Source organism: Acomys minous (genome assembly GCF_964271855.1).
Source record: "Acomys minous genome assembly, chromosome: 10".
NCBI lineage: Eukaryota > Metazoa > Chordata > Mammalia > Rodentia > Muridae > Acomys > Acomys minous.
In genome coordinates, this window is record NC_140491.1 from 105,090,925 (window position 1) to 105,115,671 (window position 24,747).

Here is a 24,747-nt window from a genome sequence, read left to right on the forward strand (position 1 = left end):
AGAAGTCAAAATAAATCTTTCCACACAAAGGTTGCTTCTTTTGAGTTTTATCACAGTGACAAAAATGTAACTAAACAGGGCCCATGTCTGTATGATTGTATGGCCTCACGGGCCTTTGCCAGTTTCATTGAATGTTACGCATCTTTCCACCACAACCCCACCTGCTCCTCCGCCTCCTCTTTTTCTAAATGTCTTTTCAGAATTCTCCTCACAGTGTACAAAGTTGTGTCCTAAATACTCCACTCGCTGAGGTAATTGACTAAGCAGACGTTTAGGTTTTGAAAACTGTATGAACTGTCCAGATCCTCAAATAGCTTCCTTCTTCGTCTGACTCCAGGTAGACACCCTGCAGGTGATTCGTCATCCGGAAGAAACCACCAACATGAAGAGACAAACCATGGCTTCTTACTTCCGGGTATGAAGGCTTCTTACTTCCGGGTTCGAAGGCCTTTTTACTTCCGGGTTCGAAGGCTTCTTACTTCTGGGTACGAAGGCTGGCTCTTCTAGGCTCTACTTGCTCCCTGACTAGCCCAGCTCTCCGTTATCGTACTCAACGTTCTATTGCTATGAAGAGACCCCATGACTATAGCAACTCTTATAAAGGAAAACATTTCTTTAGAGTTTAGTCCATTTTCCTCAAGGCAGGAAACATGGTCGCAAGCAGGCAGACACAATGCTGGAGAGGTAGCTGAGAGTTCTACTTCTGGATCAGCAGGCAGCAGGAAGAGAAAGACACTAGGCCTGGCTCAAGCATTTGAAACCCCAAAGCCTTCCCCAAGCAACACACTTCTGCCAGCAAGGCCACAACTACTTCAACAAGGCCACACCCATTCCAATAAGACCACACCTCATAATCCCTGCCCAAGCATTCAAACATATGAGCCTATAGAGAGCAGTATTATTCACCCCCCCACACCATGTGAGGTACAGACATGACAGAGTCCACAGAACCAGGACCAAATACAAATGCCACATAAGAGAGGGGAGTGGGTGGGCTGGAGAGATGGCTCAGAGGTTAAGAGCACTAGCTGCTCTTCCAAAGGCCATGAGTTCAATTCCCAGCAACCACGTGGTGGCTCTCAACCATCTATAATGAGATCTGGTGCCCTCTTCTGGCCTGCAGATGTCACATGCAGATAGAACACTGTACATATAGTAAATAAATCTCTGAGGGGGTGGGGAACCTGGTCTGTGTAACAAGTTCCAGGCCACCCAGACCTCCACAGTGAGGCCCTCATTCAAAATATAGGGAGAAAAAGTTATGAGGAAGGAGGAGGCTGGCAGGAGAGAATACCATGTGCACAGGCTTCTTCTTCTTTTTTTTTTTTTTAATTTTTATTTTAACTGCGCTGTGACTCTTTGAGTAGCTTTGTGGCTTTAAAGCTCCAAGAAACACATTCCTGCCAAAATCCAATAGTTAATAATGTTTACAAGGTTTTTAAAAAAATTTTTTTTATCAAGTTTGGACACTGAGAAAAGCATTGGCTTTATTGTCATGGATTTGACTGACTGTTAAAATATCCATTTGCCTGAGCCCTATTTTCCCGTTTCTGTCACCCCAATTTCTAATATTCTATTGAGGGAAATGCTCTCTTTTTGTGAGAACAATGCATGCACAAGCATTCTGTTAAGTGCCCACTTTACATTAAAAATAAGGCACTTGGGCCCTTCCACCAACTTGCACTAATCATTATGAAACATAATGAAGAGATCGTGTACCCTGGGAGAGACGGTCCGGGTAGCTTCATGGTAGATATACTGTTGCCATGGCAAAGTAGGAACTGATCTCACAGACAGAGAGTGAGATGGTAAGACAGAGCTGGCCCCGAAAAGTATTCTACAGGATGAGTTGGAATAGAGGAGCCAGACCGTGGGCTGGAGGACAAGGCAAGCTGGAGGATAGAACTCAGGGACCAGCACTGTAGATGGAGGAAGCTATGTCCAACAAAGATGGTGGTATTTTGGAGGCAGAGTAGAACCAAGCTCCCAGTGTGAGCTGTGGGGGCCTCAGACCTTGGTGTCCAGGACTCCGTGAATGCTGCAGTTCCTGTGGCAGCACCTCAATGCCTACTTAGCTTTTCTGACTGAATATTTGTGACTGTCCTTTCCTTCTTCTCTTCTGCACTCTTCTGAGTCCTGTCCTTTTTAATCAAGCACACGCTTGTCCTCCTAGTAACCCTTAGGATTTGTATATGTGCATGTGTGCATGTGCATTCGTGCATGTGCGTGTGCGTGTGCGTGTGCGTGTGTGTGTGTGTGTGTGTGTGTGTGTGTGTGTGTGTGTGTTTCCCCTTGAGACTTGGAGGCTCTTTGACTGAGATGTCATCCGCAGGATTCGAAGTGTCCCTACCAGAGGACAAGTCTCTAGCTTATAGATTTCAGAAATATGACCACACATATTTGGTCTCTTCAAAGAGAGTTTGGTCTCTTCAAAATACTGGTCCCCAAATACTGGCGCAGAAAAACAAGATACTTTGGTCAGCTAGATCAGTAAGAGGAGTGACTTTTGGAAGCCTAGAATTCATTTTCTGTGTGGTTTGTAATGGCCTCTGAGAGCTCTAACAGTGGACCGCTCTGAGGGACACACCCCTCTTGCTTGTTCCTGTGTTTTCTTCTCTGCAAGGTGTGTACTAGTTGACTTTCATCATAATCCTTTTGTCTAATAGTCTTTCCTTCTCCTTCCTCCTCCTCTTCCTCCTCCTCCTCCTCTTCTTCCTCCTCCTCCTTTTTTCCCTTTCTCTCTCCCTCATCCTTGTTACCAGCACTATCAATATGATTGGCTGTGACTTTCTGGTGGTTCTCAGGTGAACAAATTAGGTAGCATTTCCCCACACTGGGTATTTCAGAGTATAGTGTGTCACCATTGTGGATAGCAGAGGACATCTCGGGCTAACCTAGAGCATGCTCTTAAAGGGGTTTCTGTCCTGTAAAAATGCTGATTTGGCACCAGATGTTTAAAGAGTGAGTCCAACCTGAAGGCAGCTGGAGGGAGAACTTACATTGCCATCTCCTGCGGGCCGATCTCTTGTTCTTTCTTAACAACCTGAAGTGCTTCGCAAGCCTCCCACTGCTCTGAGGGCCACAGTGGGGGACCCTGTGAGCGGTGCCTCCTTTCTCATTTCCGTTTCCTTCCTGCTAGTATTCTCTGATGGACCTGCTCTCCAAAATGGTGGTCGGACAGCCCCACTTTGTACGCTGCATTAAGCCTAATGACGAGCGTAAGGCCCTGCAGTTCTCCCGAGACAGAGTCCTGGCCCAGCTCCGCTCCACCGGGATCCTGGAGACTGTCAGCATCCGCAGGCAGGGCTACTCCCACCGCATCCTCTTCGAAGAGTTTGTGAAAAGGTCAGACGGTGGTCCTTCAGTGTGCGTGCTCTACATTAGCCTCACCCTGTCTGTCTCTGTCCCCAAGAGACCCATCCTTCTCCCAAACCCCCCTCCCAGAACTTTCCTCTAAACATGCAATTGCTGTTAACACCGGCTGTCATGTACTTGTTTAAATGTTTTGTTTTTATTGCACTTCAGTTATCTTGCAGAAAACTCAAGAATAGGCCAGGCTGACATCTGAACATAATTTTTTAAATGTTCATAGATATTTTATAACTCTTAGGTCTCAAAGTCTCTGGATATTCCACTGTGGTAACAGAAGTAACCTTTTATTGGGGGTGGGGGGCACATGTTCTGGATGACTAGTGTGTGCCCAGGGCCCTCTCTCCTTCCAGGGTCTGGCGCAGTATTCTAGTACCATGGTGATCAGTACATGGTAGTCACCACTCAAGATGCTGGAAGAATACAGGGCATTTTAGGCACTGTCCTTAAATGTGCAGTCTCACTCATCTATAGGACAATCCAGTGAGCTGGCTTGAAAGGTGAGGAACTTAGCACACACAAGTAATGTGACCTTCTCAAGATCCCATGTTCGCAATAGAAGAGGCAGGATTTGAACCCCAGCATGCTGCTTCTCTACATTTTAATCTCCCCAATTAATTCAATGCATTCTGTTTATTGTGAAACACACATAGCAAGGGAGTGAGGGGTGGGGGGTGGGGTTCCGGAAGCCAGAAGCTGTCTTATCTAAGAACGCTAGCTTACTCTTCTGTCCACAGTTGCCTCAAGCGCATCTTGGGTGTCACATGGTCACATGTAGGACTTCCACTGAATAAACAATAAGCAACACTACAACAACAAAACCTACCTTGGAGAAAGAAGCCCACCTATCAAAGGATGCCCAGAGTGTAGGAAGAAAATCTTATAAAAGCTGCCTCACCTGTATTAATCTTTAACTCCCATTCTGATATATCAGAATATGTGTGTATTATATATGGAAGTAAAAATGTATATATTGAAAAATGACCTTGAATATACATGTATGTGGCCCATGATTGCTTCATCGAATCTTCTGAACTCTCTTAAATTCCATGGAAAAGTGAAGGGGGAAAAACTCTTGCAATTTTTTTTTTTTTTTTTTTTTTTTAGGCAGGGTTTCTCTGTGTAGCCCTAGTTGTCCTGGACTCACTTTGTAGACCAGGCTGGCCTTGAACTCACAATCATCCGCCTGCTTCTGCTTCCTGAGTGCTGGGATTACAGGTGTGTGCCACCACACTCAGCCAAAATATTTTTCTGTATCTTTAAGCTTTTTTTTCACCCAGTCTTAAACTTGGAGTTGTACAAGGGGAAGTAATGATCATTTTAGCTTATAAATAACTATTTTTAAACACAAAATGTTGAATACATGAAAAGATGTAAGAAAACAGGTCAAATGCTAAACAGACTGGTATCTCTTTGTTCATGATCAGAAAACCATTAGGCAGATATGAGCAAGAGTTTCCAAATGTCAGTAAATCTGAGGGTATCAAAGATTTCCAAGCCAGCAAGTTAATTGGTATTTTGAGCCTTTTGAACAACTAAACAACAAAATGGGTGAGCTGGCAATTTCCGCCTGATGTTATTCAGCAAATAGGCGCTTCTCGTCTTCCTGCTCAGGAATGCTGTTTTGTCAACTCCTAGCAGGAAACAAGTAGACAGAACAATCAAAGGCAGGCACCAGAGGTAAATAGAAGGTAAATGCTTCCTTAATGTCGCTCTCTAATTCTTCCTGTTTTCTGATACTCAAGTCTGAAACCTGACAGGTCCTTTTTCTTCAGATATTGTGTGTCCTTCTGGAATGGGGGGTGGGGGGGGGGGGTGGAGTCTTCTTCCAAAATCCCCACAGCACTCAAATCTGTAGCCTGAGCCAAGCCTAAATATTTCCTCTCTGTTGTGTCTTTTTTTGAAATGTCTGGCAAAGTGCCTTGGGAGAGCTTTATCTTCTCCAGTCAAGGGTCTTTGAGGAAAGAGGAGCCCTCCACACCAGCTCATCAACAGAGCCAAGTGTGGTGGGCATCTTCATCTGTTCTCAGGTAGACACCAAGGGGACACCTGGCAGTGCTGCACAGGTAACTGGGGCTTCCTGGTACCCAAGAGGCTGAGGGCATCAGAGAACACCCTGATGCAGCGTCATGTTTCCTGATCAATAGGGTCTGAAGCTGGTTGCCTAAGCTGGTCTGTCCTGGGTGGACACATCAGCCTGCCTGTGTTGAGTATGTGCAAGCAAATGTCTATAAAAAAGGACGAAAGCTAAGAGTTTGTTTACTCTAGAAAATTGGGTGTCTTGATAAGGAGATCAGAGTTCTAGACTCCTTTTAGGCGTACTTGGCAGGCAACCCAACACAGTAAAAGACGTTTCTCATTTAAAGAATTGGCTATATCAGTCAAATCAATCAATCAAACAATCAATCAACCAATAAAATCTGACACATTCCCATCAGCAATATTCTGAGGGGTCCAGTTTTTCTATGCCCGCGTCAACACGTACCATTGTTGGTCTTCTCATTTTAGCCATTCTAGAGAGTGTGGAGTAGTTTCTTCAGTGACGGCGACACAAAGCCTCTCTCCATGTGCTTAATGGTCATTTATATATCTTTTGTGAAGAAATGTTTACTCGAGCCTTCTAGTGTTCTGCCAGGACCTGTATGTAGTCTGGACACTAGTCCCTTAGACATACAGATATGTGTTGAACAAATATTTTCTCTCATTCTCTGAGTGCTCATTTTAATTTCTCCTCCTCTTCTTTCTAATTTCTTATCTCCTTCTTTTTCCTCGTGCTTCTCCTCTTTCCTTTTGAGATGGGGAATCTTACTATGTGGTCCTGGCTGGCCTGGAACTTGTTCTGTAGACCACGCTAGCCTCGAACTCACAGAGATCTCACCCGCCTCTGTCCACATGGTGGGATTAAAAGCATCCATCACCGTACCCAACATTTTCTTGATAGGTTCCTTCGAAGCGTAGCATTTTTTATTTGCAAAAAGCCCTGTGTTTCCCTTTGTTGTTTGGGCTTGTGGCATCTACTTAAGCAATCACACAGTCCAAGGCTACAGAGATTTACTCCTGTTTCTTTTCCTGAGAATTGTATAATTTGAGCTCTCCTACTTTATTCCTATGATCCGCCTTGCAATATTTTCTATGTGTGTGTGAGGCAGGGGTCTCCTGTCATTCCTTTGGGTGTGGCCAGTGGCCATCCTAGCACCAGTACCTCACAATGCTTTTCTTTTCCCCCCTCCCCTAGCATCGTCTTTGCATTTTTGTTGAGCATCAGTGGACCACATCTGTTAGAGTTTCTTTGGGACCCTGAATTCTGTTGCATTTCATAGGTCTTTTGAACTCCTGTCTACCCTTCCACCACAGAGTACTGAACGGATGTTTTGCCTGTTTCACCCCCTGAGATGCCAGCATGGGGTTTATCTAAAATTCCTATGGAAGCACGTTGTTTCCTCCACTAACACGACCAGCCAGACCCCACTGGGGCAGTTCCAGCCCAGCTGCTTGGTGAAGGGGAATCTCCCTGCCTTGCTTCTCTGCTTTCACAGTCACTTCTTTCATCATCAACCTCTCAGATCAACCGTCGGGCAAAACTGAACAAGTTGGGAGTCCTCAAAGTACCGCACACTGTTCCATTCTTTGGTGCCGTTTGTTCACTTAGGCAAGCTGACTCTTTAGGACTTTGAGCAGCATTAGCCTCTCTGTGGTACACGTTGTAACTCCTCCGGGCTGGGTTAGAAGTCCCCCGGGTGCACTGCATTGATAGTGCGTGCTCCATGGGTTATCCACCTGTCCTTGCCACCCTAACTGCCCAGGAGGTGCAGACACCACTATGTCTGTATTATGTAGTGCAGTACTATGTATGCAATGCATGTATGTAGTGCAGCTCAAGCTAGGTGTTTTAGAAATATTTGTGGCGTTGAATAAAAATCTCACCTCTTCTCCATTGCTATTATACTATTCCTGACTGTCCCTCTGCCCCCTGCTTTTTAGAAGTAGGTAAAAGACACAAAGGACTGACTTTTTGAGCTGTACCTCACTCATAGGGCAACGTACATCAAAGAATGGCAGAACATTTGCCTTCCGGTTGTCTTAGCTCACTCTGTTATGATTAAAGATTAAGGTAATAAGATGTAAGGTAATAAAAGTGTAAGAAGGTACCAGATGCCAGATATTATGTTCTAGAGAAGTTTATTAAATGAGCATGAGAGACAAGGAAAGGAGGGGGGGGTACCCCAGAGAGAGAAAGAGAAGAAGAAGAGAGAAAGTAGGTGTGTAGCGCAGGTAGAGGGAGTAGAGAGAAAGTAAGTGTGTATGTGTGTGTGTGTGTGTGTGTGTGTGTGTGTGTGTGTGTATGTGTGTGTGTGTGTGTGTGTGTGTGTGTGTGTGTGAGAGAGAGAGAGAGAGAGAGAGAGAGAGAGAGAGAGATAGAAAGACAGACAGACAGACAGACAGACAGACAGAGACAGAGACAGACCATGTGGAGGGCTTATCTTTTTATATGGCTCTGGGCAAGATCATGCCCCTGTGGCAGGTAAGAAGTGACATAGTGACATCACACTGAAGCAGAATCCTAACACAATATCACTAAGAGCTCAGGAAAAAAAAAATTAAATAAATTGGTTTTAAAGGGCTCTAACCAAGTCTGGAAAATATTGTCATTTATTAGAGATCACATAGAAAAAGTGATAATTTAATTTGCCTTTCTTCTCTCTATAAAAGAGAGAGGTTTTTATTGTTGCTTTTCTTGAGATAGGGTTTTTCTGTGTAGCCACGGTTGTCTGATGAACTCACTTTGTTGACCAAGCTGGCCTCGATCTCAAAGATCTGCCTGCTTCTGCCTCCTGAGAGATAGAATTAAAGCTGTGCACCACCAAAGGCCAGGCTCAAAAAGAGATTTTTATGGGAACTCAAATTGAACGAGCTCCTTAAGACCCAGGAGAATGCTGTGGCCTCTTCTCTCTTGTCTCCCCACCCCTCAGGTCACCTCCAGATAAAAGGAGCCTCTTGGAGCTTCCTTAGGATGAATACACCTTATGGAGAGCTACTGTTAGAGGAAGGCTGCTTGCTTATGTGACACAATAGTTGTGAATCCCTCAATAATGTCACCCAAACTCCAGCTAGCTGAAGCAAGAATTTTTTAAAAGACTTATTTATTTATTATTATGTATACAGTGCTCTGCCTGCATGTACATCTGCAGGCCAGAAGAGGGCACCAGACCACATCGTAGATGATTGTGAGCCACCATATGGTTGCTGGGAATTGATCTCAGGACCTCTGGAAAAGCAGCCAGTGCTCTTAACTGTTGGAGGTTAGTCTGGTATATTTTGGTGCTAATCGATAAAAGGCCATCACACCTGGGCAGGGCAAATGAGATAGGTGTGACTAAGGTTCCAGAGCATGGGCAACAGAGAGAATCTTGGGAAGAAGAGAGACCCAAGGGGAAGAGCAGAGAAGAAGGTTGCAGCATCATGGGTTAGGTGGAGGAGAAGAAGCACATGGGCGGTGTGGATGGAAGATTTGGCCCAGATGGAGAACATTAGCAAGTATATGGGATTATGGATGGGAGGTAGCTTGGTAGAAGTTATAAGAAGCAGATGGCATGGCATTGGGGCAGGGATCCCATACCTGCCCCACTATGGGAAGTAGTTCAGGGTATTAATATCTGCCCTGCCCCAGGTTACCTAAGGCTATTTTAAAATATAACAGGTTTCTGTGTCTTGATTGATTGCTAGTGGGTTATACTGCTATAATAATAATTATAGGCCTAATAATAAACATTATTAGGCCATACTGGCAATATAACAACAACAAGCGGCGCTCAGCGTGGGACAATTATTAGGCAATAGTGAAAATTTAACAACGACTCTTAACCTCTGAGCCATCTCTTTAGCCCCACCCCTCCATCAAGAATTAAAAGAGAATAATATATTGAATTATGAAATTCATCATGGATGTAGGGCATCAAAGCAGGCACACCAAGCCACTGGCCTCTTGCTTTGACTGGCTTTGTCTCTGAGAATAAATTCTTGCACAGCCACCTGACTGCAGCAGTGTGGATCACGTGCATATCCCTGCACCAGGCTTTAAGACAAGGAGGGGCGTTGGGTCAAGCGGCTGGGTGAGATTAACACCACTTGAATCACGGTGTAAGGGGCTTCATTAAAGGAAAGACGGGGATCCCATAGGCTAAACCACCAAGCATATATTCCCCTTTGTTTTGACAATCCTGAACCCTAGAATCACCCGAACCACACAGAGGGGTTGCCCCATCTATCTCCCTCGTGGGACCCTTAAAAGAAAGTTTCCAAGAGCAAACATTTTGTTGGCCACAGTAGATGTTAACTTACCCTGTTAACTATATACTGTTTTCATTTAAACTTTTTGTTGTTGTTTGTTTGCCTGCTTTGTTTTCATGTAGCTTCACGTACTATGAAGAAGATTACCAAACAGAGTTTCCAACCCCACCTGCCTCCATCAATTCTGGCTCAGTTGAATCAATCTTCTGGCGGTTGACATGTATCTTTGACCATGTCGGGGCATTTCATGATGTAGCTGCTGCATGGGGGCACCACAGGGGATGCCACTCGCCTTGGTTGGGGTCTCCTAGTCACTGTTTGCAGTCTGTGCATAATCTACTTTGTTCTTTTCTTTACTGCAGAATTGTCTACTTTGTTCTTATTGCAACGTTGTAGCCACTACTTATGACTCTCCTGACAAAGGCTGCATCTTTTTTTTTTTCTTCAGGTCTGGATTTTCTTTCTTCCTACACAAATATTCATTGAGCCGTTGACCAGCTACCTCTGGGCTCTGATTTCCCCTGCTGTCTTTTTCCTCTAAGGAACATTAAAAGAAGTTCCTTGCTCCTTGTGACAGTGAGTGTTGTGTCCTCAGTGGGGCCCAAGCGGTCTCAAATTCAACTTTTGAACAGTTACAACTCTCTAGTGCATCCCTGTTCCTCATCTTGGGTATAGCAGTTTAAACACGGCATCATATGGCCAAGGACCCAAATGAATACAAATTCCTTAATATTTATTCAATAAACAGGGTGACATCTGCTTCCCCCCCACCCCCAAGTAAGACTCCAGTTAGCTGGTTTTCTGCCTAGGTCAGCTCTTAGGGTTCTGGTGTTCAACACAGGAAGAGGGCAGGGAGTCTTACAGTCTAGGTGTGCAAGCATTTGGTTATTCTTTACATATCACTCAGTTTTAAATGGATAAATCCACAATCTTCTATTATAGAAAATTCTTCCTCAAGAGCTGGAGAGGAAAACCTGGGGCTATGGCTACTTCACTAACTTTTTAAAAATTATAATATTAATGCATTTATTCACTTTACATCCTGATCGTGGCCCTCCCAGTCCTACCTTCCTTCCTTCTTCCCACATCCCCCCTCCTCTATTCCTCAGAAAAAGGGAGCCCCCCCCCACATTCACCCACCCCAGCTCATCAAGTCGCACGAGGACTGAGTGGGTCCTCTTCCCCTGTAGCCTGGCAAGGCAGTTCCATCATGGGGAAGTGATGGAAAAGCAGGAACCAGAGTGATGGCAGAGACAGCCCTTGCTCTCCTTACTAGGGGACCCACATGAAGCCTGGGCTGCCCATGGGCTCCATATGTGTAGGGGGCCTAGGTCCAGTCCATGCATGGTCCTTGGTTGGCGCTTTAGTCTCCGCAAGCCCCTCTGGGCCCTGGTTAGTTGGCTCTCTTGGTCTTCGTTAACTTTACTATATTTTATATTAAATTTAATGCATAAGGGTGTTATTCCTGCACGTATGTATGTACATTACATGTGTGTCTGGTGCCCACGGAGGCCAGAAGAGGCCATCAGATTCCCCACGAACTGGTTTGAGACTGTTAGAGCTGCCATGTGGGTGCTGGGAACTGCATTCAGGTTGTTTAGAAGAGCAGCTAGTGCTCTGAACCAATGAGCTGTCTCTCTCGCCCCTCTTCATTCACTTTAAAGATGCCCCCACGTTTAGCTCCTCCTCCTCTTGCCCACACTCCTTGGGTATCTCAGTCAGGGCCAGTTTCTGTGTGCTTGAGAGAGTGTGGAGAGCTGAGCTCTGTGGTTACAAATTGGTTGTTTCTAATTTCCCTGATGTAGCTTAGGACTCAGCTTTCTCGGGTCTGCTGAATCTGTTGCCATTTCCAACCCTGTGTCTTGATACTAAAGTCTGTATTTCTCTTTTCTTCCTCCTTTTCTCTTTGAGCTCACAAAGAATGAATTCATTAAACAAACCCTCCTGTCTGGCATTCTGCTTCAGTCTCAGGAGGGAGAAAGAGTGAATGTCAGCAGCCATCTTAGGCAGCCACCCTTTGAGAGTCTTACTAAGTTGGCTTAAATGAGAAATGTCCCCTCTAGGCTCCTGTATTAGATGCTTGGTCCCAGCGGATTGTCCTGTTTTGGGAGGTTTAGGAGACACATCCTTGCTTGAGGAAGTACGCCCCTGGGGATGGAATCTGAAAGCTATGAGCCTGTTCTACATTGGTTTGTTCTGTCTGCTTTGTGCTTGCAGTAAGGACACGAGCTCTCAGCTTTTGCCTGCTGCTGCAGCTGCCGTGTCTCCCACCATGATCAACTCTTCTCCCCCTCCAAGAAGCCACATATACTCTTTCTTTCTTAAGTTGCTTTGATCATAGTGTTTTTTTTATCATGGAACGGAAACTCAGCTACAACAATCATCCAATTAAAAACACAAGTGAATAAAATTAAGAAGAAAAAATGTAAGAGAAAGTAATTCAGTGCAAATCATCTTTTTTTTTTTCTTTATTGCACAGCCAAGTTTCTTTTTAAGGGTTATTGCTACTTTCTTGTCCCAGGACATGCCAATTTTGAAGCAGTCTGACTGAAGAAATCCCTCTTCTGTCTGGTTCTCTATTTTTTTCCTTTTTTTTTTTCTTTATTTTTCTCAGTTGCATTTATTTATTTTGTGGGAAGTGAGCATGTGCCCATGCCGTTGCACCTGTGCGGAGGTCACAGGCCAGCTCGCAGGAGTCAATTTTCTCCTTCCACCCTGTGAGTCTTGGGAAACAAACTCAGATTCTCAAGCAAGGCAGCAGGTACCGTTAGCCATTGAGCCGTCCTGCCAGCCCCTGCCTTCTCCGCTGGAGGAGGTTTGAGGGACTGTAATCTCTAGGTGATTTCAGATCTCACTGATGTGAACAATACATTGTGTTGTTGGTGTTGTTGGTGTTTCTTTTTTAAGTCACCCCATCAGGTGGTTTCCCAAAGGTCCCCTTTGTGATTAAAATGAAATTAGCGAAGAATTAGAAGCAGGCTGAATTTCCTGATGACGTCACCGCAGTGTGCATGTGTGAAGGAGCATGAGCATAACTGTGAGTTAGGGGATCAGGTACTGCATATCGATTCATCATGGAGCTGAGACCCTCAGGAGCTTATGTACTAGATGCTCGCTCCAACAGTTCCACGGTCACTCTGTTTTTCTTTCCCTCTCCCCCTGTAGGAGGCTCTTTTGCCTCTAAGTTAGAAGCTCTGATCCTCCTGCCTCTTCATCCTCTGCCAATCGTATCAATCTGTTACTTTCTAATTCCACCACATCCAAGTTCTCAGGGCAGAGGCAGAACATAACCAGATTCTTGTCCTCACCTCCCAAGTGCTGGCATTTACACGCGTGGGCTGCCCTGCCCAGCCAGAGTTTAGATTTCTATTGCAAATTAATGTAGGAGTGAGCAGCCTTCGTTTCTGATTCTCGGCGTCACCGTGGTTTTCACCCTTCATTTAAACTTACAAAGTGTCAACAACAGAATCACAAACATTAGCACACACCCTGGGTGAGCCAAGTGTTGTCAACGTGATGGTTGGTGTCAACTGTCAATCTTACCCACTAGATGGGCCTTTGAGTATGTCTGTGAGGATTTTTCTTAGTTGCGTTAGTGAGCACGGGAAGACTTGCCCACTGTGGGCAGCACCGTTTCCCTGGGTAGAGTATACAGGGCTGACTGAGTATAAATGGAGAAGCTTAGCCATGCCCTAGCAAACACGGACTCATCTCTGGGTCTTGACAGTGGTTGGCTCTCTCAAGCTCTTGTCACTGTGACTTCAGAGCTGTGGCGGATTATAACCTGGAACTTGTGAGCTAAAACAAAGAGCCGAGGCGTTTGATGAGTAATAGAACATCAGGGAAATATAGACTCTCGGGCCTTCAGCACAACTTCTTATCCCAAGGCCCGTGTTTAGAAGCATTTCTAAGGATGTAATAGATATAATCATTGTTCTTGTTTGGTAGCAGATGGTGGCCAGCTGTTCACTTTCTTTACTGAAGGCTAAACAGAAAGAGAGAGAGAGAGAGAGAGAGAGAGAGAGAGAGAGAGAGAGAGAGAGAGAGAGAGGGGCTTATGGCAAATATAAGAACTTAATAAACAAAATCTGGAGTTCTAGACACACAAAGAGAAATGGGCAATTGGGGGTAATTATCAAATTATGCAAGCCAAAACTGCTGTGCTATCTCTATTATTTACATGAAAGAAAATTATCTATGTGGATTGGATTATTCAGATAATTGTCCAATGTTTCGGGGTCTCTGATGGGACAGTCTGGTTGGGCATGGATGGAGACAGAGAATCCACAGGTGACTACTGGAAACAGGCAAAGGAACATGGCTCTTTGCCACCTGATCAGGACACTGATACTTGGAGGTAAATGACATCAATCCGGTTAGCAGACTTAAAATCCTTTGACCAGGATGCGTCTATTACACGATTAAACAAAACAAACAAAACAGTCTTTATCTAATGTTTTAAATTACTTTAATTACCAAAAAAAAATGCGTGGCCCATTTACTCTAAAATTATTAAGGATTTTACATACCGGACAGAATTTCTTTTCCCACATTCCTGTTTCCATTTCCCAACATCTGCTCACCCACTGCCTCATCCTAACAGAGCTGTGGCTATGCTTTGGTATTCTATACTTTCAAATGACACCCCCCACACACACACACACTCACACACATTTGTGCATGAGCATACGCATGTGCACACACGCACGCGCACACACACTCACACAGTTGGGGGGAGGGGAAGGGGAAAAGTTCAATTTTGAGCTCAATTCAAATGGCACTTTTGTACCGTTCGGCAGCTTGCCTTTCTATGCAGTGTTATGCTTGCATGTTGTTCCACAGCTTTCCCACATTCCTTTCCACTCCCCACTGAACTCTATGTTTCTTATTTAGCCATTTTTCTACTGTGGATATTGAAATTATTTCCACTTGTTAGCCAGCAACACTCAACAAACTCCTGAAATACTGAACACGTGATGATTTCTGGGCCATTGACTTTTTCAGTAAGAAAATGATGATTTCCCCTCAGGACCCATAAGTTCTTTGAGTTAAACAAAGAGAAAAGATGGTGCGGATTTGTGGGATCCTTTCTCTTTCTTCAGAGACACTTTCCAGGTAGTCTCTTCGTTCTGTAATTCTGTTTCTTTCCAGGATTCTCCAACTTTCTTACCAGACACAATCTCTGGAGAGCTCTTTGAAAACACAGATTCCCGGGCTCTGCTCCCGGAGTTTCTGATTCATTCAGTGTCTTAGAGAGAAAGGGAGGGCACATTTGCATTTTAACAGATTTCTTGGTGCTGCAGTTGCTGGCCAGGGACCACACTGAGAGGCACCCTGTAGGTGGCTCTTAAGAGTGTCCTGTGAGCTGGCAAGGTGATCCAGGCAGATCTCTGTGAATTCAAGGCCAGCCTGGTCTACAAAGTGAGTCCAGGACAGCTAGGGCTACACGAAGAAACCCTGTCTTGAAAAACAAGAACAAAAAAGCCTAAAACCTTTCACCACCTCCAAACCCTACTACTCTGAGGATGGACCCTCAACCACAAGAGCCTATAGGGAATACCTGAACTACAGCATGCACAAAATCTTATTTATGAATCAGAAATAGAGATGAAAAACTAACATAATATTAAAAAAATAGTTCATGGAGACAATATGGGCAAACAAATTCTAAAAATGACCTATGTGACCCCCTACAAGTTAAACTTTGACTTCCACAGATGCACCTTGGCTAGTATGTACTCATGAACACAGGCACACACACACAACAATCATAATAAAATATCAATATAAAGATGTTGTTTTAAAGAAAATACAAAGTAAGAGCACAATTCAATAGTCAGCTCTCATATCCGTGACCTCTATATCAATGGAATTGACCAACTTGTCTTGACAATGTTGTTGGAAGCTTCACGTCTTTACTGAGTATGTGTAGACTTTTTTCTTGAGCCACTGTGGATCTGGGTATTCTAGAACCAATCCCCATGAATACCAAGGGATAACTACATCGTATAATATATATGCTGGCGTCATCAGTAAACTGACTGACTCCTTGACTGTCATGGCAGAGAGGGACAAGCTAACGAAGACTCAAGTGGCGATGTTATAAGTCAGTGTGATCTTTGGAAAACATTCTGACTGTGCTGGTAAAGGCTAGTGTGGACACATTCTTTCTTTGGGTTTTGTTGTTGTTGTTGTTGTTGTTGTTGTTGTTGTTGTTTTGTTGGTTTGTTTTGTTTTGGTTTGGTTTTTTTGAGACAGGGTTTCTCTGTGTAGCCCTGGCTATCCTGGAACTCATTTTGCAGACCAGGATGGCCTCAAACTCCTGCCTTCCAAGTGCTGGGATTAAAGGTGTGTGACACCACTGCTCAACATGGGATGGACATATTCTCTGAACTGATATTTTACTTTCAAAAATTATTAGTAGGAAGGTGTCATATGCAGTTGGGGGCCACTAAGCTTGTTAGGGCTGCCCAGGGTTATCAGCCTAGGTGCAAGCGCTGCCTGTGTGCTTCTTGGCTCAAGCCCCTCTAGCCTGGGTATTTGCGTTTTGTCTTTCTCTTGTTAGAGGGTAATGTATAGAGAAAGACAAAATCATGAGTGGACTACAAAAATAGATGAATGTGTTTAAAGTATCATACTTTCTACATATGATAAAGGGGAACCTGGCAGATGTTATCATCGGTTCACAGGAAAGGTCAAAGCGACAGAGCTTCTATAAAGTAACGGGATATTGAGATGAAAGCAAGGGCAATACTGGTCTTCCATAGTGGGGAAGAAATCAATTAAAATACCACCAGGCTCCGAGACTTTACGTATCTATCAGGATAGATTCCGCAGTGCTGAGGATCAAACCCAGGGCCTTGTTTGTACTACGCATGCCCTCAGCCACTGAGCTACAGCCTCCGCCCAGGGCCAGCCGTTCAGAAAGAGTTGTGGAATAGCTCAGAAATGATGAGCAAGGCAAGAGCTCAATAACCCACATGGGGTTGGAAGGACAATATGTACAGCCTTACACTGGGGAACGAATGTCTTTCACACTCCAGTCCAAATGCTTTTAGATGCCTCACAGTTTAGGGAGCCTCACAGCTGGCGCTCAGCCCTAGGAAGTCAACACTGCTGGAAAAGGCTCCTAATGCAACTCTCCATAGGCACTTGCAGGTTCTAGAGGCAAAAAATGCTGGGGCATCACAGGTGCCAGTTAGACCATTCAGTGGGGGCGTGGGCTCCAGAGACACAAATGCGATGGGGGCAGGGCGGGGGCGGGGCAATGAGGGCCTGCATTTGCCTAGAGAAGACTGGCCCTCTGATTGTCCTCTTACCATGTTCCCAACTGTGAGCCAAGCTTTTTTCTGCCTTCCTCCTTGTTTCAAAGGCAGGCAGGCAGGCAGGCAGGCAGGCAGACAGACAGACAGACAGATAGATAGATGATAGATGTGTGTGTGTATATGTGGCACATAAAAAGTATACATATATATATCAATATACATATACGTGTATATGTGTTGATATATACAAGCTATTGATATGTATTTATATGTTATATATACATGTATATATACATGCATGCTACCTCCAGGATCTAAATGTTTCTCCGAGGCGCCAGCTGGTCCCTTGGAGCACTGTGTCACAGAGTTCTGCAGGGCAGGGGAGCCCTGCTTGTGAGCATGCTGAGGAACAGTTGGACTGGTTATTCCATTTCTCACTGGCAGTTCAAAACCCTCTCAACCATGGGAGCTGGAATTCTTCCACCCAAAGGAGGATTGGGGGGTGGGGGGGGAAGGAGTCGCCTAACAACCGCCTGTTGTTCTGTGAGTTTAGTCACGGCTGGTTTCTACCTGTCATGGCATCGTAAGAAGCAGATCACAGTGCTCTGCCTAAAGGACAGCAACAGAGACTGGGGTGGGGTTCATGAGGTATTCCAGAGGGGCAGAGCTAACATGTGTATGTGCGCGTGTAACCCTGTGTGTGTGTGTGTGTGTGTGTGTGTGTGTGTGTGTGTGTGTGGTCATCAGTATGTGTATGTGTGCGTAGTCACGAGTATATGTGTATATGAGAGTGTGTGTATGTGTGTGTAGCCATAAGTGAGTGTATGTACGAATAGCCATGAGTGTGTGTGTGTGTGTGTAGCCATTGAGTGTGTATTTGTGTGTGTGTGTATGTGTGCGTGTGTGTGTAGTCATAAGAAAGAGAGAAAGAGAGAGCATAGCCATGAGAGTGTGTGCATGTGTGTGTGTGTATGTGCGTGTGTGTGTGTATGTGCGTGTGCATGCATGTGTGTGTGTGTGTAGTCATAAAAAAGAGAGAAAGAGAGAGCATAGCCATGAGAGTGTGTGCATGTGTGTGTGTGTATGTGCGTGTGCATGCATGTGTGTGTGTGTGTGTGTAGTCATAAGAAAGAGAGAAAGAGAGAGCATAGCCATGAGAGTGTGTCCATGTGTGTGTGTGTGTATGAGCGTGTGCGTGCGTGCGTGCGTGCGTGCGTGTGTGTGTGTGTGTGTGTGTAGAGAGAGAAGTTTAAAATGTTCCCTTTAGCGTTCTTGCTCATATGGTTAGTTTTATTCTGACATGGTTTTTATTAGTCACATCTGATCTTTGTGGCTGCCATCGCTGTCTCCTCCTCCCCCTTCTTGGAGATTTATTGAACATTTTGTACAGTTTCATTTTATCTTCTTTGTTGATCTCTTACTTGTAGCTCTTTGCTCGGTTATTTTGGGGCTTGCTTTGTGATTTATGCCACACATCTTTAATTTTTCCTAGCCTACCTTAAATCAACATCGTGCCTCGCCACATGCAGCATACGGCTCTTGTGACAATCCACTTCGGTGCCTTTTCTTCTGATCTTTATGCTATGCTTGTCCTATATGTCATGCCTCTGTGTATTATAAACCCAGTATACTTCTATTATTTTTGCTCAGTCAAGAATATGGTAAAGATATTTAAGTCATAAGAAAAGCATTTTGGGTGTTTACTGTTAGATAGCTCTTACACTATGCCCTTCAGTCCTTTCAGTGGAACAATGCTCTCATCTGGAGATATTACTTCCTGAAATTACTATAACGGTCTTCCTTTAGCATTTCTCTTAGCAAAGATCATCTAGGGATAAATACTGTCAGCTTTTTACACATCTTTAAGAGTCTTACTTTGCCTTTGTTTTTGTGTGGTGCCATCACTGGTTGTTGGATTTCTTTTCTTTCAGTGCTTTCAAGGTTTTGCTCTACTTTTCTCTCACTCGCATTGTTCCTGTTAAGAACTCTGCTGTTACATTTGTCCAGATTCTCCTCTCTGTAGCTGGCCTTCTTTTTTCTTCCCTGTAAGACTTTCTCTTTATCACTGGTTTTGAGCAATTTCACTGAATGTCCTTTGATGTAGCTGCCTTCAGTTTGTATGTGCTGTCCACTGAGCTTCTTCAATATGTTGGCTTATAGTTTTAATTAAATTTGAAAAACATTTAATGGCACTTTCTTTGAACACTGTGTGTGTGTGTGTGTGTGTGTGTGTGTGTGTGTGTGTGTGTCTGTGTCCCTTTTCACCCTCTTTAGAGACTCTGGGTAGATATATTTAAGCCCCTTAAGAGTGCCCCACAATTCATTAAGCTTTTTACTTTTTAAATTAATTTTTTTCTGTTTCATTTTTCAAGTTATTCCTGTGTGTGTGTGTGTGTGTGTGTGTGTGTGTGTGTATGTTTGTGTGAGCGTACACACACACTTCATACACGTAGAGAGGCCAAAAGAGGGTGTCGAATCTCTTTAGTTGGACTTACAGACACTTTGTGAGACCCCATCATAGATGCTAGGAACCAAACTTGGGTCCCCTGCTAGAGTTGTAAGCACTCTTAACTGTTGAACTACACCTCCCACCCCCTGTTTTCTTTTGCACAATGTCTGCTATCATGTCTTCAGGTTCACTCATCTTGTTCTCTGAGATGACTCACCCATTGCTAGGTTCGCTTTATAGTTTTCATCATGGACATTTGTAGTTTTCACTTCTAAAAGTTCTTTTAACTGTTTTAAAAAATATCTTTTATGTCTCTTTATAGGTTTTTGAACAGTTGAAATAGTATTAAAATAACTTTTGGTATCCTTCTTTGTTTTAAAACTTCTTTTAGACTTACATATTTTACTATTTTATGAGTATGAGTTTTGCCTGTGCGTCATGGGCATGCCTGGTGCAGAGGTCAGAAGAGCCCATCAGATGCCCTGGAACTGGGGTTATAAAAGGTTGTGAGCCACCATGTGCATGTTGGAAATCCAACGCTGGTCCCCTGCAAGAGCAACGGGCACAGTTACCTGCTGAGCAGCTCCCCAGCTCACATCCTTTTCTTTTAATTTTAATACCTGTGCCCCTTCTTGATTCTTTCCCATTGGTTGACTTTTCCCTCTTCTCACACAGGTCATATTTTCCTGCATGCCTAATAATCCTGATGTTGAATATTGACATTTTCTATTTCTTGTGTTTGATCCTTGGACACAGTTAAATAACCTGGGAACAATTTTGTCTCTTGAATCTTGCTCTTTAGTTTTTTTGGTACCATTGTTTTTTATTAGTATTTTTTTCACTGACAAAGCAGGACCCTGTCAGCGTTCTAGTCACTGTCCTGAGAATTAGGTAGTCAGCCATCTGGTTGGTAGAAACAAGTGCTGTTGCCAGCCCTTTGTCAAGGCAGCATGGCCTGTCACCATAACAATCCTTTCCTAGGCCTTGGGTAGTTTCTTCCTGTGTATGTGCCAATCCAAATTCTGCTGAAATCTTGAGGAAGCTTTCCACCATGTTCCACGGTTCTCTTTCGCCCTCTGCAGTATTCTGTCCCGCAGATTCTAGCTGCCCTGGCTCTACCCACACATGGTAATGCCTGAAGTCTGATTGGTAAATTCAATTCTGTCCATATTGTACAGAGATGAGCTCAATCACTTCTTTATAAGAAATAAAATGCACTCACTGGTAGCTGATCAGGAACACTCAGGAGACTCACAAACTCCTGATGTTTCTTCGCCTTTGTAGTTCAGTTGTCTCGTAGTACATGCAGGTTCTATGTAGAGAGCCAGGGCTCCTTTCTCTTTGTTCCTTCTTGGTGGCCCCTCAGTCTTTTCTACCACTCTATTTGGTCTTTAGATCTTTCCAATCCTGTTCCCTTTTGGAAGAATGGAGAAGTTCTTGTGGTTGATGCATGCATATGGGTGCCCATGTGCACATATACATATGCCCATGTGTACATATATGTATGCCCATGGGCACATATATGTATGTTCATGTGGCATGTACACATATGCACATATATGTGGGCATATGTGCACATGTATGTATATGTATGTGTGATATATGTGTGCACATGGGCACATATATGTGTGCACATGTGTCACAGGCATGCCTGTGGGTTCCAGAAGAGGAGAAATGGTATCTGCAGGTAGAGTTACATGCAGTTATGAGCTCCCTGACATGGGTGCTGGTAACTTGAACTCAGATCTTCTGTAGTTGTTGAGGGTTGGTCTGGTGCTAAGTGCTGACCTCCCAAGATCTGGTTGCCACCTAGGCTAATGCATTCTTACTTACACCAAGTAATGTTGTGTAAACTTTGCTCGCCGTCAATATTCTTGGACTGGTTAAATAAAGCAGCTGGCAACCTATAGTTGGGCAGAAGAGAAGTAGGCGGAGCTTAGGTTCCCAGGCGTGGGGTAAGATGGGGACCACAAGAGAGGAAGAGAGGAAGCAGGAGAGAAGGGAGCCACCACGGGGCAGTATGGACCATGAGCCCATGGCCACGAGGGCTGGCCTGATGGAAGAGAGGCAGCCCAAGCAGAAACAATCATGGTGTGTAACTTGGGCTGTGCAGCTGGGAAATAACAAAATAGCTCAGTGGATTGATATCTGTCCAGTTATTTGCCTCAAAGCTTTTATAAATCCAAAATGTCTCTGCCTCAATTATTTGGGAACAAGCTGGGGTAGAGAAGTCTTCTGAGCCTAATGACCATTCAACAACATGTAAGAGTAGCATGCATCCAGCCACAAGAGTGCTTTCTAAGACAGATGAAATAACTTATACCAGATACTAATAGTCTTAAGCCCCACATCTACCATAGGAGCAGGAGGAGGAGGAGGAGAAGGAGAGGGTAGGAGGAAGGTGGGGAAGAGGAGGAAGAAGAGGAGGTGAGAGTCCAGGAATGTCCTCAGTCAGGCAGAGATGGTCCAACTCTTACACTCAGACTCAAGACTGTGAGGCAGAGCTGACTTATCAGGGGCAGCGGCATCGGGGAGAACTAAGTGGTTTTGGCAACACCCTCAAGTATCCAGACCCTCAAAACAGAATTCTATTCTTACTATTTTGCTATTGAGACCCCCACCCCCACCCCCCTGGCTTATTCACATCATCAAGTTGCCTCGGGAAGAAGATGGAATTGTGGGATTGATCTGGTCAAGGAGACTCTCGGCTTCTGGCAGGAGTCTTGGCCGGTTCCGTCACTGCCATCCTTACACTCAAGCCCATGGGGGCTCAGCATGCATCTCATCATGGAACCTGCTTGAATGAGGACACAATTACGAATTTCTACAAAGAAAGAATGCCGTGTGCTGCTGTGGCTCAGTCTAGAGGTCAACTGTCCTCTTGAACTTTTTACCTCCTGTCTGTGCCATTGCCATATCTTGTTTTGAAGTAAGCCAACTATGAACATTATCATCACAATAAGTGAAAAGATTTGGGCCAAATCCTGATATTTATGTAAGAGTAAGACAAATTCTGCCTATTTTGAAAATTTTCTAAGAGTCATTCACAGTTTCCTAAAAAAGAAATAGAAACCCTTGGATGAAGAACGGGTTCTATCTTGGATTGTATTCTGCTTTTCCCATTGCTCTTTACTTATTAGGGTTTTTGTTTTGTTTTGTTTTGTTTTGTTTTGTTTTGTTTTGTTTAATAAATATCCTATTATCAGTAGCATCACGCGATGTCCTGAGTAAGCCTGGGTTTCTGGGCTGCTGAGCATCCCATGTGCTGTAGTGCCGGGCTGAAGAATCTAGAAAACCCTGGTGAACCGTGGTCTCTCACAGTTTAAGCTCTCCGTGCACGCCCTCGTGCAAATCTGCCACTGAGTCCCACCATCCCTGTGGACACCCGGACACAGTCTTTCTGCTGTAGTCAAAGCCAAGCGAGAGAAGCCATGACTAAAATGGCGGCCCTGAAGAAGCTGCGGCTGAAGACCAAGACAGAGCGGATTGCCCAGCTGCTTGAACTCGGGGAAGCCCAGGCTCAGCTCCCGGCAGCCCCGCCTCCAGCTGAGTGGGTTCCTGGGCTTAGCTAGCATGAAGGGACCCCGAGACCTCGGACCTTCCTCCCCACTTGAAAATGTTTCCATCCAATATGGCCTCATATCTTACCTGTAAAATAGTCTCATAGCACAGTTATAAGTTGACAAGTACAGATCGCGTATGTTATTTTTTTCCATAAACAAAAAGGAAAGGGTCTATTTGACAGGAAAAAGGAATATATTTCATATTTTGATGATCTCTTACAAGTTAAAAAAAAAAGGTCTATATTTTAAAGGAATTTTTAAATAGCAGATTAGGATTGTTTTGGGGAATGGAAAAGAAAATTCCTCTAACAAGGAAATTTGGTTTATTTTAAAGTTTTGAAAAGGCTGAATTTAATTATAGAAGGCAGCAAAGAGCAGGAAAAAGGAACCTTGAAAGTTGTCCTGAAAAAGCGAAACAAAACGCCAAACTAAGGTAACCTTTTGTGAAAGGAGAATACAGTCAGGTAAGTTTGTAAAGACAAGAATATAGAAAGGGAAGAAAAGGCTAGGGATGTACCTCAGTGGCAACGCGTGTGCTCAGCATGTGCAAGGTCCTGGGCCGCATCCTCAGGGCGGAGGAGAGGGGAAGTGAAACAGGCTAACCCCCAAACCTGGCATCTTGGCACCCGAGCAAGTAGCAGACCTTGACCTGCCGTTTCCCCACGGAGGCAGATGGCGAAGCGGGCAAATAAGACCTTCCCCAAATAATCTGTAGACTTTAGTGTGACTCCAGAGAAGAGGGGCATCCTCCTCTCTAAGGACACAGGGACGCACAAGAAAACCTGAGCACGCAGGCCTTCCAGGTCCTTCCATGTTGCTGTCAGGAGGCCGCACCCTTCTGCTCAATCATCTGCCTCTACCACCTCATCAATTACACCTGGCGTGAAAATATCCAAGTGCACCTGTGTCTTAGGACTGTCATTTCCTTGTGAAAGAAGGCTCCCGTACCATAGAAAACTGACACGAAGTAAATGTGTGTGCCTTTCTCTTGCTACTCTGTCTTTTGTTACAGGGACCACAGCCACATGCCAGCGACACCATGCCTCAGAGGTGGCTTTTCAAAGCCCTGTCAAAATCCATGCAATGGGCTTTAATTTCTTCTGACAGTAACCCTAACATTTACAACCATAGCATTCACTAGAGCAGCTATCTGAACCCCAGATTTCTAAAGGGAGCAGATATTTTGATTTTGCATACAAGACACAGAGCAGATACTGAATATGGGTTAAAAAATAACATCAAAAGAAAAATATGAGCGTAGGGAAAAGCAAAGAAATGAGGTATAAATTGTGTATCTTTTGCTACTTATTAGGTTATTATTGGTGGTCTGGAAGAATTTAACAATTCTTCTCCTAAGTAAAATGGCAACTGAAGATGCTTTGTTCTCATCCTGTCTTCTAGGTACTATTACTTGGCATTCCGAGCGCATCAGACACCTCCTGCCAACAAAGAGAGCTGTGTTGCTATCTTGGAAAAATCCAGATTAGATCACTGGGTCCTGGGGAAAACAAAGGTATTTTGCTTTCTCTTTACTGTTCAGACTGTCACCTGTGATGCTTTCCTGTCACTGATAGCTAGCAAAGATGGCTTTGTACCTGGCATACCATGGCAGGCCAGACTTCAACCTAAAGATGGCCTTTGCTGATCTTAACTCAGAAGTGTGGGACCTAGAAGCCAGAGGCAGAGGGCTTGTGCACTGTTCCATAACTGGAGAACCTTTCAGTATTTCTAGAAAGAGGTCTTTGAATGCACTTTAACAGGTTTCCTTTCCCGTACTTCATGATCTAACAAACATGCTAACACATCAATCATA

At 44.3% G+C, this 24,747-nt stretch overlaps 1 protein-coding gene across 1 annotated transcript in view; it reads left to right on the forward strand.

Annotated features, from left to right (window-relative positions):
• The window catches only part of MYO3B (myosin IIIB), a gene marked incomplete at its 5' end in the record, with an annotated part of 203,853 nt that overhangs the window by 52,769 nt on the left and 126,337 nt on the right, over nucleotides 1–24,747 (forward strand). The window contains 3 exons of the mRNA XM_084798988.1: nucleotides 338–415; nucleotides 3,140–3,345; nucleotides 24,336–24,447. Of these exons, the coding sequence (XP_084655114.1) occupies nucleotides 338–415; nucleotides 3,140–3,345; nucleotides 24,336–24,447 (396 nt within the window). The remainder of the gene's footprint in view (nucleotides 1–337; nucleotides 416–3,139; nucleotides 3,346–24,335; nucleotides 24,448–24,747) is intronic.